The 13,647-nt window shown below is 40.5% G+C and overlaps 1 protein-coding gene across 8 annotated transcripts in view; it reads right to left on the bottom strand.

Annotated features, from left to right (window-relative positions):
* SORL1 (sortilin related receptor 1) overlaps window positions 1–13,647 on the bottom strand; it is a 180,561-nt gene that overhangs the window by 91,286 nt on the left and 75,628 nt on the right. For all 8 annotated transcript variants that reach the window (XM_063671515.1, XM_063671516.1, XM_054441732.2 and 5 more), the window contains exon 12: window positions 9,233–9,321. In XM_063671515.1, the coding sequence (XP_063527585.1) occupies window positions 9,233–9,321 (89 nt within the window). The remainder of the gene's footprint in view (window positions 1–9,232; window positions 9,322–13,647) is intronic.

Genomic DNA, 13,647 nt, shown 5'->3' with positions numbered 1-13,647 from the left:
AAGGAGAAGAGGGAGGGAGAGGGAGGCATGGAAGAAAATCTGCCCAACACTTGTTTTATCACCCAGTGAGCTGGAGAGGTGCTTGACATGAGAAATCACTCAATTCAAGCCTTGTTTAGAATCACAGGGCTTCTGGGCCCTTCTTAAATCCAAATTGTATGCAAAACTTTTTCTTTCACCTTTCTTATGTTTTTGAGATTTTAGTTTTACACCTTTGGGATTCTAATCCTTGACATAAATCTTTTCATGACATCACTCCATCCAAACACTTCATCTCATATTGAGATTATTAAAATTGATTTGGCCAGGTGTGGTGGCACATGCCTGTAATCCCAGCACTGTGGGAGGCCAAGGTGGAAGGATCTTTTGAGGCCAGGAGTTTGAGACCAGCCTGGGAAACATAATGAGAACCGCATCTCTACAGAAAATTTTTGTAAAAAATTAGTCACGTGTCGTGGTGCCCCCTGTGGTCCCAGCTACTTCTCTGGAGGCTGAGGTGTGAGGATTGCTTGAGTCCAAGAGTGGGAGGCTGCAGTGTGCCATCACTGCACCACTGTAGTCCCACCTGGGTGACAGAGTGAGACCCTGCCTAAAAAAAAAAAAACTGCTACAAAAAGGCTAGGGGTTAAACCAACTGGTAGGGTTACAAGGCAGAATAATAAGTGTCAATGGGAGACTAAGTAATCTCCCCCTACAAATCTCTCACAAGGGGAGAAATCTCACCTGGCAGATATGCTTTTGGTTTAAGAAAATTTTGAAGCAGATATCTGGATAAATTAACTCATTCAGTCTCCTTCTTGTAACCAGTGTGATAAGCTAAAGGTTTATATTACTTTTAAAGCAAACTGAACCAACAGAGTCAACCTATTATCCAGACATGATGGTAGCCATCTGCCCACTCAGTGGTAATGCTAAAGTCCATCTATGTATACATTGCCAAGTTAATTCTCTTTAAGAGCTCCTCGAACCCAACATAACCTCAGGAAATAAATCACCCCATTTCTTGAGAGTTCCCAGAGGACTCTGACAATAACTCATTAATGAAATAACAAGCAGGTACATGACCAAGCATAGCTTGTATCTGAAAATACACTGCTCATTTAGAAAATGGTGCTCTTCAGAATTTTGGGGAAAAGGCTCTTGTCTTATAAACAGCAACATTTAAGAGAACACGTATTTTGGACTGAATTCTGACCCCCAAAGGAGAACTTGTATTGGTAAAAGTAAGTGACAAGAACCTTGTGAAGAATCAAAGTCATCTTTGCATTCTTTTTTTTTTTGTATTTTTAGTAGCGATGGGATTTCACCTTGTTGGCCAGGCTGGTCTCAAACTCCTGACATCAAATGATCCACCCACCTCAGCCTCCCAGAGTGCTGGAATTACAGGCATGAGCCACCACATCTGGCCCATCTTTGCATTCTTAAGTTATGAAAGAGGATATAGGGCACTAGTCTTTAGGAATGAAGAAATCAAACTGTTCAGATAAAAATATAGACATAATCCCAGGGCCAAAAACTCTCAAGAAGATGGGAAGGTCAGATAATATAATAATAAAGTGTAATATAACCACAGATACTCTAAAAGGAAGAAGTGTGGTAGATACCCAACTTAGGATTCTAGCAGGCAGCTATGCAGAAAGGTTCCTGATTAGTTCAGGTTTCTAAAGAACACACTCAAGGTGGGAAAAAAAGTCATATAACCAAGAGCAAAAAATTCAGTTACTGCTAGCTAATTCTAGCTGTAATTCTCATAGCCAGTAGTCTGTTGGAATAGTAGCAAGATAAGTTCAAAATGAATCAAGGTTTATGTTTCAAATTACCAAAATAATTGGCAGACTGGTGGGTCAGTAGATTGGTTATCTGGCAAGTTCTACAAAGAATTAGAAAGGAATAGGATCATTGCTCTGATGGCCAGTAGAACAAATAATAGCAGACATAATCATATGCATCAATTTAAAAAACCAGAGCACTTGATATACATTCATCCATTCATTCATTCATTCATTTATGAAAACCATCACTCAGTTCTGCCTATCTTTACTAGAACTTTGAATTGAAAATACTTTATGTTTTCTGGCTGATTGGAAAGCTGAGAACAAAAGAAATAAAGACTTTGTTAGTAAAAAAAGAAAAAATCTTTGAATAACAACATAGTAGTAAAGCTGGGTCTAAAAAAACAAAAAAAATAATTTCTATTTTGCTTTTATCTTTATCAAGGAAAATAATCTTCAAATTGGACAAGAAAAACCATTTAAGTTAAAGGAAAATGAGTACAAAATAAATTCTAAGGAACTGAAAGACTTAAAAGATAGGATGATTATAGCATCCTTTTCAATAATCTCTAGAAGAATTATGAAGAACAAAGATCTCAAAAACTAGAATAGGGAAAATACTTTTATTTCCTTAATGAAGAAAAGGTGGTTTCAAGAATGGATTATGAAACAGTTTATTTGAGAGCACTCAGACGAAAAGGAGGTCAAGGCTAAGAACCCAAATGGTTTCACACACAAGTCACAACAGACTAACTCCATTTCCTTTCCTCATGGTAATTCTTGATTTGAAAAACAGGACAATGATACAGAACATTCTTTTTTTCATGAAGATCTTTGTGGACCATGCAGTCAGATAAAATTCACTGATGGTAAAATAAGCACATCCTGAGAGTGCTGACGTATGGTTTGATCTCAACCCAAGATAAGACTTCTAGTTCTCACAGAGCTCAACACATCTGTCAATGATCTGGATAGGGATCCGGAAGGTGAATCTGCCAAATTTACAAAGGGTAAAAGGCTAATTGCATAAATAATATAATAAATGCTGGGGCCAGGCACGGAGGCTCACGCCTGTAATCCCAGCACTTTGGGAGGCCAAGGCGGGCGGATCACAAGGTCAAGAGATCGAGACTAGCCTTACCAACAAGATGAAACCCCATCTCTACTAAAAATACAAAAATTAGCCATGCATGGTGGTGCTTGCCTGTAATCCCAGCGACTCGGGAGGCTGAGGCAGGAGAAACGCTTGAACCTGGGAGGCGGAGGTTGCAGTGAGCCAAGATGGCGCCACTGCACTCTAGCCTGGCGACAGAGTGAGACTCCGTCTCAAAAAAATAAATAAAAATAAATAAATGCCAAAAATACAATTCAAACCAAAAAAATTAGCAAAAATAAAAATAAAGCTCCACACGTAGTTTCAAAAACCTATTTGCTCAAATACAGGATGGGGAACATCTGGTCTTTAATAAGATCCATAAGAAAGAAGGATCTCAGGTATTTTAGTTAAAGTGAACTCAGCCTACTGATACCAGTTAAAAGATGGATAAATCTCAAAATCATCATGCTGAGTAAAAGAAGCCAAATACAAAACATACAAACAAATGAAATTCTGGAATAGGCAGCTACAGCGATAAACATACTAGTGGTTGCCTGTAATTGGGGCAGGGGTTTGGGGGTGGAGATCACTGACTGGAAAGGGGCACGTGAGTATTTTCTGGAGTGATGGAAATACTCTACATCTTGACATGCACCCTTCAGAACTGATTAAGTGGTGTAGTCAATATCTGAGCATCCTGTGGCATGCAAATGATACCTCCTCTCAAAAAAAAAAATTAATAGGAGCCACCAGTTTGAGATGGCTGTTAAAAATGTAAACACTGTCAGAGGTTTTTATTAATAGATACAGAGTGTTCAGAATCGTGAAGGCAAAATCTCAACGTCTTCTGCATGTTTCAGGCTATTGGGGCCAGATCCAGGTACCACATTTTAAGGCACTGACATCGTGAGGCAGACCTAAGGGAGAACCTAGAAGATGGAGATTGAGGCTCTATAGAATATGAGGAAAGGAACCGGGGATATTCATCATGAAATGGCAGACACTCAGGAGAACATGACAGTGTCCTTAAACACTTCAAAGGCTTTCATGCAAAAGGAAATATCTACTGTGCATCTCCAGGGAGCAGAACAAAGTCCACGAATACAAGCTGGAGGGAGGAGAATTTGGGATCTCCCTTACCAGAGAACTTTCATTCACAAATGAATTAGTGAACAAATGAACAGCAAACTGTCCCAAAGTAAAATGGAAGCACTTTTTGATATGACAAAGTCCCCATTAATAGAAATGTTCAAGTATAGAACAAAAGATTGTCTATCACAGATGGCATGGAGAAAATTCTTGCAAAGGGTGGTGGAAGGCTGAACCGGATGTTGTAATATGTCCAGATTCCTGCTGGACATCGCCCCTTGGACACACCACAGAGGCTTCAATTCAACCTGTCCATGTCTGCATTTAATATACGGCCCTGCAAGCCTGCTCCTTTACCTCTGCCTTTCTATGAGCGGTATAATCACTTCTCCCATCAACCCAGGTGAAACCATGCCCTGCAGACTTAGTCCTCAAACACACCCCAGCATCAGCTCTCACCTCCAGTCTCTCTCCACTGAATCCATCCTGTCCATTCTGCCAGATCCATCGTTCTATAATGCAAGTCTAGCCATGTCATTCCCCTACTAAAATCCTTCAAAGGGACCCTATCACCTCAAAGCAAACTTTAATCTCTTTAGTAAGGCACAGGTGAGGTCCCCCAGGACCTGACCTCTACATACATACCTTCCTCCAGCCTCGTTTCTCACCACTTCCCACCTGGAAATTTGCATTCTATTAATACTCAAGAGCTGTGCACATTCCCCACTGATCATGCTTTGGCCCTTGCTCAAGGTCTCTCTAGTCCTGGAAAAGCATTCCGACCTTGCTTTATATCCTTTTAAGCTCAGCTGGGGTTTCCTCTCCCAGAAGTCCTCCTCTGTCCCCCAGATAGCAGCACCTGGCCCTCATTCTGGCTCCCACTGCACCAGGGCTGTCCATAACCTTATACCTCACTATATTTCAGTGACTTGATTTTGTGAGTGTTTTCTACTAGATTGCCATTCATCAGGAATAAGACCTCTTACTTTTCTGCCCCGGCACCTCAAATCTTTCCTAGCACACAGAAAGGGCATTATTCATAAACGCTTGTTGAAGGAAGTTAAAGAAACTGCACTGCATTTTTTTAACCCTGTTTCTCGGTTTCTTAACAGTTAAAAGGTGATAAAGACCAAGCTTGGGGGCTGACACCTGTAATCCCAACACTTAGGAAGGCAGGTGGATCACTTTGAACTCAGGAGTTCAAATGAGAACAACCTGGGCAACATGGCGAAACCCATCTCTACAGAAAAAAAAAAAAAAAAAAAAGATGTAAAAACTAGCCAGGCATGCTGGCTCACGCCTATGGTCCCAGCTACTGGGAGGCTGAGATGGGAGGACCGCTTGAGTCTGGGAAGTGGAGGTTGCAGTGAGCCGAGATCGCACCACTGCACTCCAGGAAAAAAAAAAAAAAAAAACCGGTGATAAGAACACCTGCTTCTCTATACCTCAAGGGGCAGAAAAACCACAGAGGTTAGGATAAAGTAGGGGTGGCTCTCCCGGCAACTGTACCACTGAGAGGTGCTGCAAGCAAGTGAAGACATTAACCACTGCCTCCCACATTCTGGAACTGTGGGGCTGCTTCCAGAGCCCAGGTCCAGAAAAGACAGCTGCTCTGCTGCGTGGAGTCTTTTCAGGGGCTTTTCAGGAGTTCCAGAGAGAAGCCCCTATGAAATTGGATATCTTAGAAAAAAAAGATGCTTTGGGGCAAGTTCAAAATATTATTACTGATTACGAATAATATCATCACGCTGACAAGCAAACCACAGCGAAGAAACAGAAATTGATCTTATCTTCCGTGATCAAGCTGACAAACGTGTTTGAATCTTCTTCGGTCGGGGTGCAAAAATGCAACAGCCCCTTCTCTGACAAAAAAGCCACTGCTCCTATGCCTCCCATGAGCAGGTTCACAGGAGCAGCGTGCTGAATGAACGAATAAGTGGATCCCCAGTGCAGGTTCTTATTTACCCATTTCAGACATGTAGACACAAGAGCAAAACAGTGTTCCACTTCTTGCTCTCAATTTCAATTAACAATAACAAAGGTAACAGTCTCAGAGGAGACTCAAGGCAGAAGCTGAAAGAAATAACAGTCAACTCCTAGATATCTGTGCTAATCAGGGAGAGAAAGACATGCATAACTTAGAAGAACATCAACCAAAAAAAAAAAACCCTAATGTTTACTTTGAGCAATGCTTCAATTTCTGTCCCCACTACAACCTATTTGAGTTACTAATGCTACTTTACTTGGCTTTCCTCCCTAAAGATGAGTAAAATCAGAGCAGAAAGCCCTCTTTCAAACAACCCCCTCCTCCCGGCCTCTCTCTCTGCATCTGGCTCAGAAACATCACACAGCCACCGTGGGCACAGGCAGCTCCCGATCCGTGCCCCGCTCGCCTTTGCATCCTTGGTATCTAGCACAGTATCTGCTTCATTGTAGATGTTCGACAGTTGTCTGTGTAATTGACCTGAAATGATTCCTAACAGAAATATGCTCAAGTTCCAGTGTGGGCATTAACTCCTGACTAATCTCTTATTCCCTCATGTGAAAACTAAGGAAAGTGGATTAGGTTATCTCTGGGGTCTCTCGGGTACCACCAGGTTGCACACATCCAGGGAGCCTCCACTCACATCTGTGCTCCAGGGGTTGTCATTGACATGGAGCACAATGGCAGTGGTCCCCTTGGAGCTGTGCAATTGGCACACTAGCTAGGTCTCCTCTAGTTTCATAAATCAGTTAAAAAAAAAACCATAAGCAATCTTGGAAGATTAAGTAGGCATGACCTATTTCAATCAAATATTTGCTAAGTGCCTGCTAACCTATATCGAGCAGAAATATTTACCTCCAAAGACCTTACTAACGACTTGCAGAATTCAGGCGCATCATGTAAAGGTAACTAACAAGGAGTCAGAATATGATCAATGCCAAATGAATGGGACAGCCAATACATGCTATGAGTCATAAAGGAAAAGAGATCTCTGTGGTTGGGGAGGCCAAACTTAGAAGAGGCCTGAAGCCCTAGGCCAGCAACAGATATCCAGTCTTGTCAGAAGCAACCTCTCCTTGTGCATGGGTATCACAGTAAATCACCATTGTAGTTTGAGAATATCAACTAACTTGAATATTATTTCTTGCTTTTCAGAGCAGCAGGGGAAGAAGCAAAATACCTCTGTGAACAACATACTGAGTAAATGCCAGGTGGCTACACAGATTTAGGCCAAGCTCAGGTTGTTATGTGGGACACATGCACCTGTCAATAGGAGGCTTGTATGTATTTTCGTATTTTCAAATGCTTTATTTGAACTATTCAAACAGACACCTCCAAATGAAATGTATACAAATAGAGGAATGCTACAGTGTCCACAATCCCCCAAAGTCTACAATCCCCAAGTCATTTTGAAATGTCTGGGGAAGGCTTTATGATTTTCTGGCAGCAAGTTTATTTTCCTGATCATGTTTTGCTCCAGCTAGTGCAGAATGACGCTGCGTTCCCTGAGCACATATGCACCGACAGATGGTGTAAGAGGACTAGAATCACACTAACTCCTTCAGAGGAGCCAGTTTGGAATGCAAATTTAATTTTCAGAGAAGTTAAACAAGGCAAATCGAGAACTGACTCTGAAATCTGAAAGCCATACAAAGAATGAAATGTATTCCTAGGAAGCCAAACTATGTCCCCTACGTGCGTATTACACACATAGCAGTATACCAAATGCTACAATTGTTTCCTCACCCACCTTTCAACTACAGGGTGGCATGCATCCTATTCATCTATAGATACACAGCACCTGGCACAATCAGTGCTTGCTGAACATATGAAATGAAAATTAAATTAATGGGTATATAAATGATAGCACAAATGTGGGAAGTACTGTGCTCTGTGATGGTCGTTGTCTGAGCAAACACCAATCTGAATATGAATACAGAGTGTTGCATACAAACAGGACCTCTTCGGAGTATTGCCTCTAAAGAAATAGCTAACCAGTGCTACACAGAGAACAGAGAACAGCCAGGTGGAATGCCAAATACCAGTACTTTGCTTCTTTCTCCTTCTCTGAGGCCAGGCTGCTCAGCACATGTCAAATTAACCACAGGGAAAAAAACAGCTGCTAAGATCTCTTTTTCCAAACCACCCACCTCTCACTTACTGCTGGCCCCGTTTCTAAAAGGAGCAAAGAAAAAGAAAGCTTTGTCCTTGCAATAAACAAGATAGTTACAGAAGCCCTCTCCAGATCCTTCACCAATACATCTAATGGGTTCAGCTCAAAAACAGGGAGAAGTGTGGTCCAGCATGAACTTGACCTAACATGAACCATTCAGAAACGAGCCAAAGGTAATCAGAGGACTGGTTCTGATAAAATCAGAACGTAAGGGTGTAAAGGTTACAAACTCTTGACAGTTTTGCTTTTCAGAACAATATATTGCAAAGAATGCAGGACGAAATCTAAAAACCCAAGTGCTAATCCCGTCTCTGTCACTAACAAAGGGAATGACCCTGGGCAAGTTACTTTGCCTTGCTGAGCCTGTTTTCTCATCTGTGAAATGATGCAGTTAACCCTAAACACCCCTTCCAGCTCCATGAGACCCCCCACCAACCTAATGCACCAAAAGTCAATGGCTATCAAGTAGTATGCATTCTGTAATTGTTACTCATGTATTATTATTATTATTGCTATTTATTATTAGTCGTTCTATGTAATAAAGACACAAAGCAAAGAAGGACAAATTAAAGAGCCTCCACTTAATTATTTGGCCATTATTATTAATTGACCTCTTGCTCACAATCTCCCTTTGTGATAGAAAGGACAAGTTCTTATATTCCCATTTTAGAGATAAAGAGTTTAAATCGGGGTGGGCACAGTGGCTCACACCTGTAATCCAAGCATTTTGGGAGGCCGAGGCAGGTGGATCATCTGAGGTCAGGGGTTCGAGACTAGCCTGATCAACATGGTAAAACCCTGTCTCTACTAAAAATACAAAAATTAGCTGGACGTGGTGGCAGTCGCCTGTAATCCCAGACTCAGGAGGCTGGGGCAGGAGAATCGCTTGAACCCAGGAGGTGAAGGTTGCAGTGAGCTGAGATCGTACCACTGTATTCCAGCCTGGGGGAGACAGCGAGACTCCATCTCAAAAAAAAAAAAAAGTTTAACTCATATCCAGAGATCACAAATTGTGCTGTCAACAACATAGTGCTGTAGAGAGATAATCCAATTATAATCACAGACGTAAATTTCTGGGAGAAAGTTTGATGTTAAAAGGCCTCATCAGAGACACTTACTTTAGCTCGTTGGTTTCCATGCCCTGGGCAATGGCCGTGATGATTCCGCCGTGGTCTCCCCACGTGTAGTAGTGAGGTCCAGGAAGTGCCTGAAGAGGAAAAATCTATGATGACACCACTGCTGTGGAGGTAATTGTGCAGAAACCATGTACACATGCCCACAGGCATGCACACACGTGCACATAGACATAACAGCAATGACAACCACTTGAAAACAATTTTTCCGTTTACAGAAGACATTGACATCCATTATCTCATCAGTTCCACACAATCCTAGGGACAGGTGGAGCAAGTCCTAGTATCTCAATTTTTTTCCCAAATGAAGAAACACGGGCTTAATATTAAAATGGTAGACTGTGAACAGCAGAGGTAGGACTGAAATCCAAATCTATGACTCCCACCAACGCTTGATTAAAAATTAAGTAACTGGGGTTTCAGTTCTACTATGACAGTATTAGCCCTCTATAGCCCATCCTTCCTGCTAATTACAGCTGAAAACTCTGGACAAAAAACAACTACCAGTGGATGCTGAAAAGTAAACAAAAGCAAGCCACTTGTGGAGATTTAAAACCTAGAGAAGCTACACACACAAGTCATGAATATCCTGGTAAAGCTTTGCCCAAAGGAAAAGTCCCAGTCATGGGGTGCACCTCAGTCTCAGTCACAGCTAAAACTGCAATAGATATTATTTCCCCCAAAGGAACCAGAGAAAGGAGCCCCTATAGGGTAGGGAAAGTGTGGATGGAATCCCATAGCAGGGAGTGTCAAAAAAGTAAATCTCCTAATTTTGTGTATGAACTTACACAAGTTGCAGCCTAACCCCTGAAGTGTACGTGCACGAAACAGACACAAACCAGTGTAACAAAGGCTTAGCATACTGAACTGAGAGTTAAACCACCACCTACAGAAAGCAAGACAGAACTCAGGGTCAGAACCTAAACAGGCTGATTACATGCTGAAACAAAAATATCAATATCCTCCAGAAGGCTTAATTTCATGAATTTCATTCACACGTGCAGAATACAAACCAAAATTACTTAACATACAGCATATAAACATATCCATAGATGTGTCCAATTCTCAAGGGAAAAGATAGTCAAAAGGTGCCAATCCCAAGTGACCCATATATTGGAATTTTTTTTTTTTAATTTTTTATTTTTTGAGACACAGTCTTACTCTGTTGCCCAGGCTGGAGTGCAGTGGTGCAATCTCAGCTCACTGCAACCTCTGCCTCCTGGGTTCAAGCGATTCTCCTGCTTCAACCTCCCAAGTAGCTAGGATTACAGGCATGCACCACCACGCCCAGCTCATTTTTATATTTTTAGTACAGACAGGGTTTCACCATGTTGGTCAGGCTGGTCTCGAGCTCCTCACCTCAAGTGATCCACCTGCCTCGGCCTCCCAAAGTGCTGGGATTATAGGCATGAGCCACCATACCTGGCTGGAATTTTAAAATAGCTATTATAACCATGTCCCATGAGGGAAAGAAAAACACACGCGAAATGAATGAGAGAAAAGAATTCTCGCAGAGAAGTGGAAACAATTTTTAAAAAGAAACCAAACAAATTTTATAACAGAAAAATATAATTTCTGAAATAAGAAATTTACTGATGGGCTCAACATCAGAAAAGCAATGACAGAGGAATTAGTGAACTTCAAAATAAATATAGATCTGTAGAAACTATAGATCTATCTGTATGTCCTAGAGAACATACAGGGGAAAAAAGATTTCAAAGAAAAAAAGATTGCCAAGGACACAGGGAACAATAACAGTAGGTCTAATATGTAACTGGAGTCCGAGAAGAACAGGAGAAAGGGATGGGAGCAGAAAAAAAATATTTGAAGAAATAATGGCTGAAAATTTCCCAAATTTGTTGAAAGATATAAACATAGATTCAAAATCAGCATCTACATAGAGAATAAACTCAAAGAAAAGCCCTCCTAGACACATCATACCAAAACTGCTGAAAACCAACGAAAAAAAAAACTTCAAAGCATCTAGAGAAAAATGGCATGTTACACACAGGAGAATGATAGCTAAAGTGAAGACAGGTTTCTCATCAGAACCCACCAAAACAAGAAAACAGTAGACATCTTTAAAGTACTGGAAGAAAATTACTGTCAACCCAGAATTCTCTATCCAATAAACATATCCTTCAGGAATGAAGGTGAATAAAATAGAGATTTTCAAACAAGGGAAAAACAAGAGAATTCACAGCCAACAGATCTCACTACGGGAAATGCTATAGGAATTTCTTTAGGCTGCAGGGAAATTTCCCATGGGTAAACAGAGATTTTTCCAGAAGGAAGAGCAAGCAAGAGAAATGGTAAATATCTGGGTAAATATTTAAGTTATTTGAAATTCATATGATAATTTAAAGCAAAAACAAACACTGCTTTGTGGGTTTTGTAATGTGTGTTGATGTGATAAATATGAAACTAACATATAGGCGGGGGAGGAGAAAAGGGACTTGTATGGTTGAAAGGGTTCTAAATTTTATGTTAAGTGCAATATCAACTCAAAGAAGACTATAAAAGATTAGATATGTATGTTGTAACCCTTAGAGAAGCCACTAGAAATACACATAGATAAGCCCCCCAAAAAATCTAAATAAAAGTAGAATACTTAATGTATCTAGATAATACAAAAGGAGAGAGGACAGAAGGAACAGAGGAATAATAAATAGGAGAAATGAAAAGAAAATAAATGAAATATTAGTCCTAAATTCAAATTCATCAATAATTATATTAAATGTTAATGGCCTAAGCATTTCAGTTAAAAAGCAGAGCTTGGCAGAATGAGTAAAAAAAGCAAGACCCTACTATATGTTGTCTAGAAGAAACACTTCAAAGAACTGGACATGGTGGCATGTGCCTTTAATTCCAACTATTTGGCAGGATCACTTGAACCCAGGAGTTCAAGACCAGCCTGGACAACACACAAGACCCAACTTCAAAAAAGAGAAAAAAAAAACCACTTTAAATATAAAGACATAGATAGGTTGAAAGCAAATGGATGTTAAAAGATGTACTATCCAGGGCTGGGCGTGGTGTCTCACACTTGTAACCCCAGCACTTTGGGAGGCCAAGGCAGGCGGATCACTTGAGGTCAGGAGTTCAAGACCAACCTAACCAACACGGTGAAACCCCATCTCTATTAGAAATACAAAAATTAGCCAGGTGTGGTGGTGAGCACCTGAAATCCCAGCTACTCAGGAGGCTAAGGCAGGAGAATCGCTTGAACCCAGGAGGCCGAGGTTGCAGTGAGCCGAGATCATACCATTGCACTCCAGCCTGGGTGACAGAGTAAGACACCAACTCAAAAAAAGATGTACTATCCAAATAGTAAACAGAAGAAGGCTACAGTAACTATTTTAATATCAGATAAAATAGATTTTAAGGCAAAGGGCATTACAATAGATAAAGAGAGATAGTTCATAATGATAAAATGGATAATTCATGAGAAAATATTATTATAAATGTGAACACACTTAACAACAGAGACTCAAGATGCATACCAAAATAAAGCAAAAATTGACAGAATTTAAAGGAGCAACAGGCAATTTCAGAACCATAGTAGGAGATCTTACCATTCCTCTCTTAGGAATTTAGAGAACTAGACCCCCCAAAAATCAATATGAACACAAAAGATCTGAACAACATTATCAACCACCTTCATATAAATAATATCTATACAACACTGCCTCAAACAACTGCTTAATACCTATTCCTTCCCAGTGCATGTGATATATTCAACAATATAGACCACATGCTGGATCTCAAAACAAATCTCAACAAATCTAAAGGGACTGAAATCACACAAAGTGTCTTCTCTGACTATAGGAAATTAAATTAGAAATCAATAACAAGATATCTATGAAACCCCCAAATACCTGCAAATTAAATAACACTTTGTTAAGTAACTTATCATTTGAAGATAAAAATCAAGAGATATTTATGGATTGATGAAAATGTTCTGGAATTAGATAATGGTGATGATTGAATAATACTAAAAACATATGAACTGTACACTTTAAAATGGTGAACTTTATAGTATGTGAATTATATCTCAATTTTATCTGTTTTTTATTTTTTTGAGACCCAGTTTTGCTCTGTCACCCAGGCTGGAGTGCACTGACACAATCACATCTCACTGCAGCCTTGACCTCCTGGGCTCAAGTGAGCCTCCCACCTCACCCTCCGGAGCAACTGGGATCACAGGCATGCCCAGTTAATTTTTTTATTTTTTTGTAGAGACAAGGTTTTGCTATGGTGCCTGGGCTGGTCTTGAACTCCTGGCCTCAAGTGATCCTCCTGCCTTGGTGTTCCTAAGTGCTGGGATTACAGGCATGAGCCACTGTGTGCAGCCCATATCTCAGTTTTAAAAGGGGACATTAAATGTACTCTGAACTTAA

Source organism: Pongo pygmaeus, chromosome 9, assembly GCF_028885625.2.
Source record: "Pongo pygmaeus isolate AG05252 chromosome 9, NHGRI_mPonPyg2-v2.0_pri, whole genome shotgun sequence".
In the NCBI taxonomy this organism is placed as follows: domain Eukaryota; kingdom Metazoa; phylum Chordata; class Mammalia; order Primates; family Hominidae; genus Pongo; species Pongo pygmaeus.
Note: the sequence above shows the minus strand (reverse complement) of the source record. Positions and strands in the feature narration are given on the sequence as shown.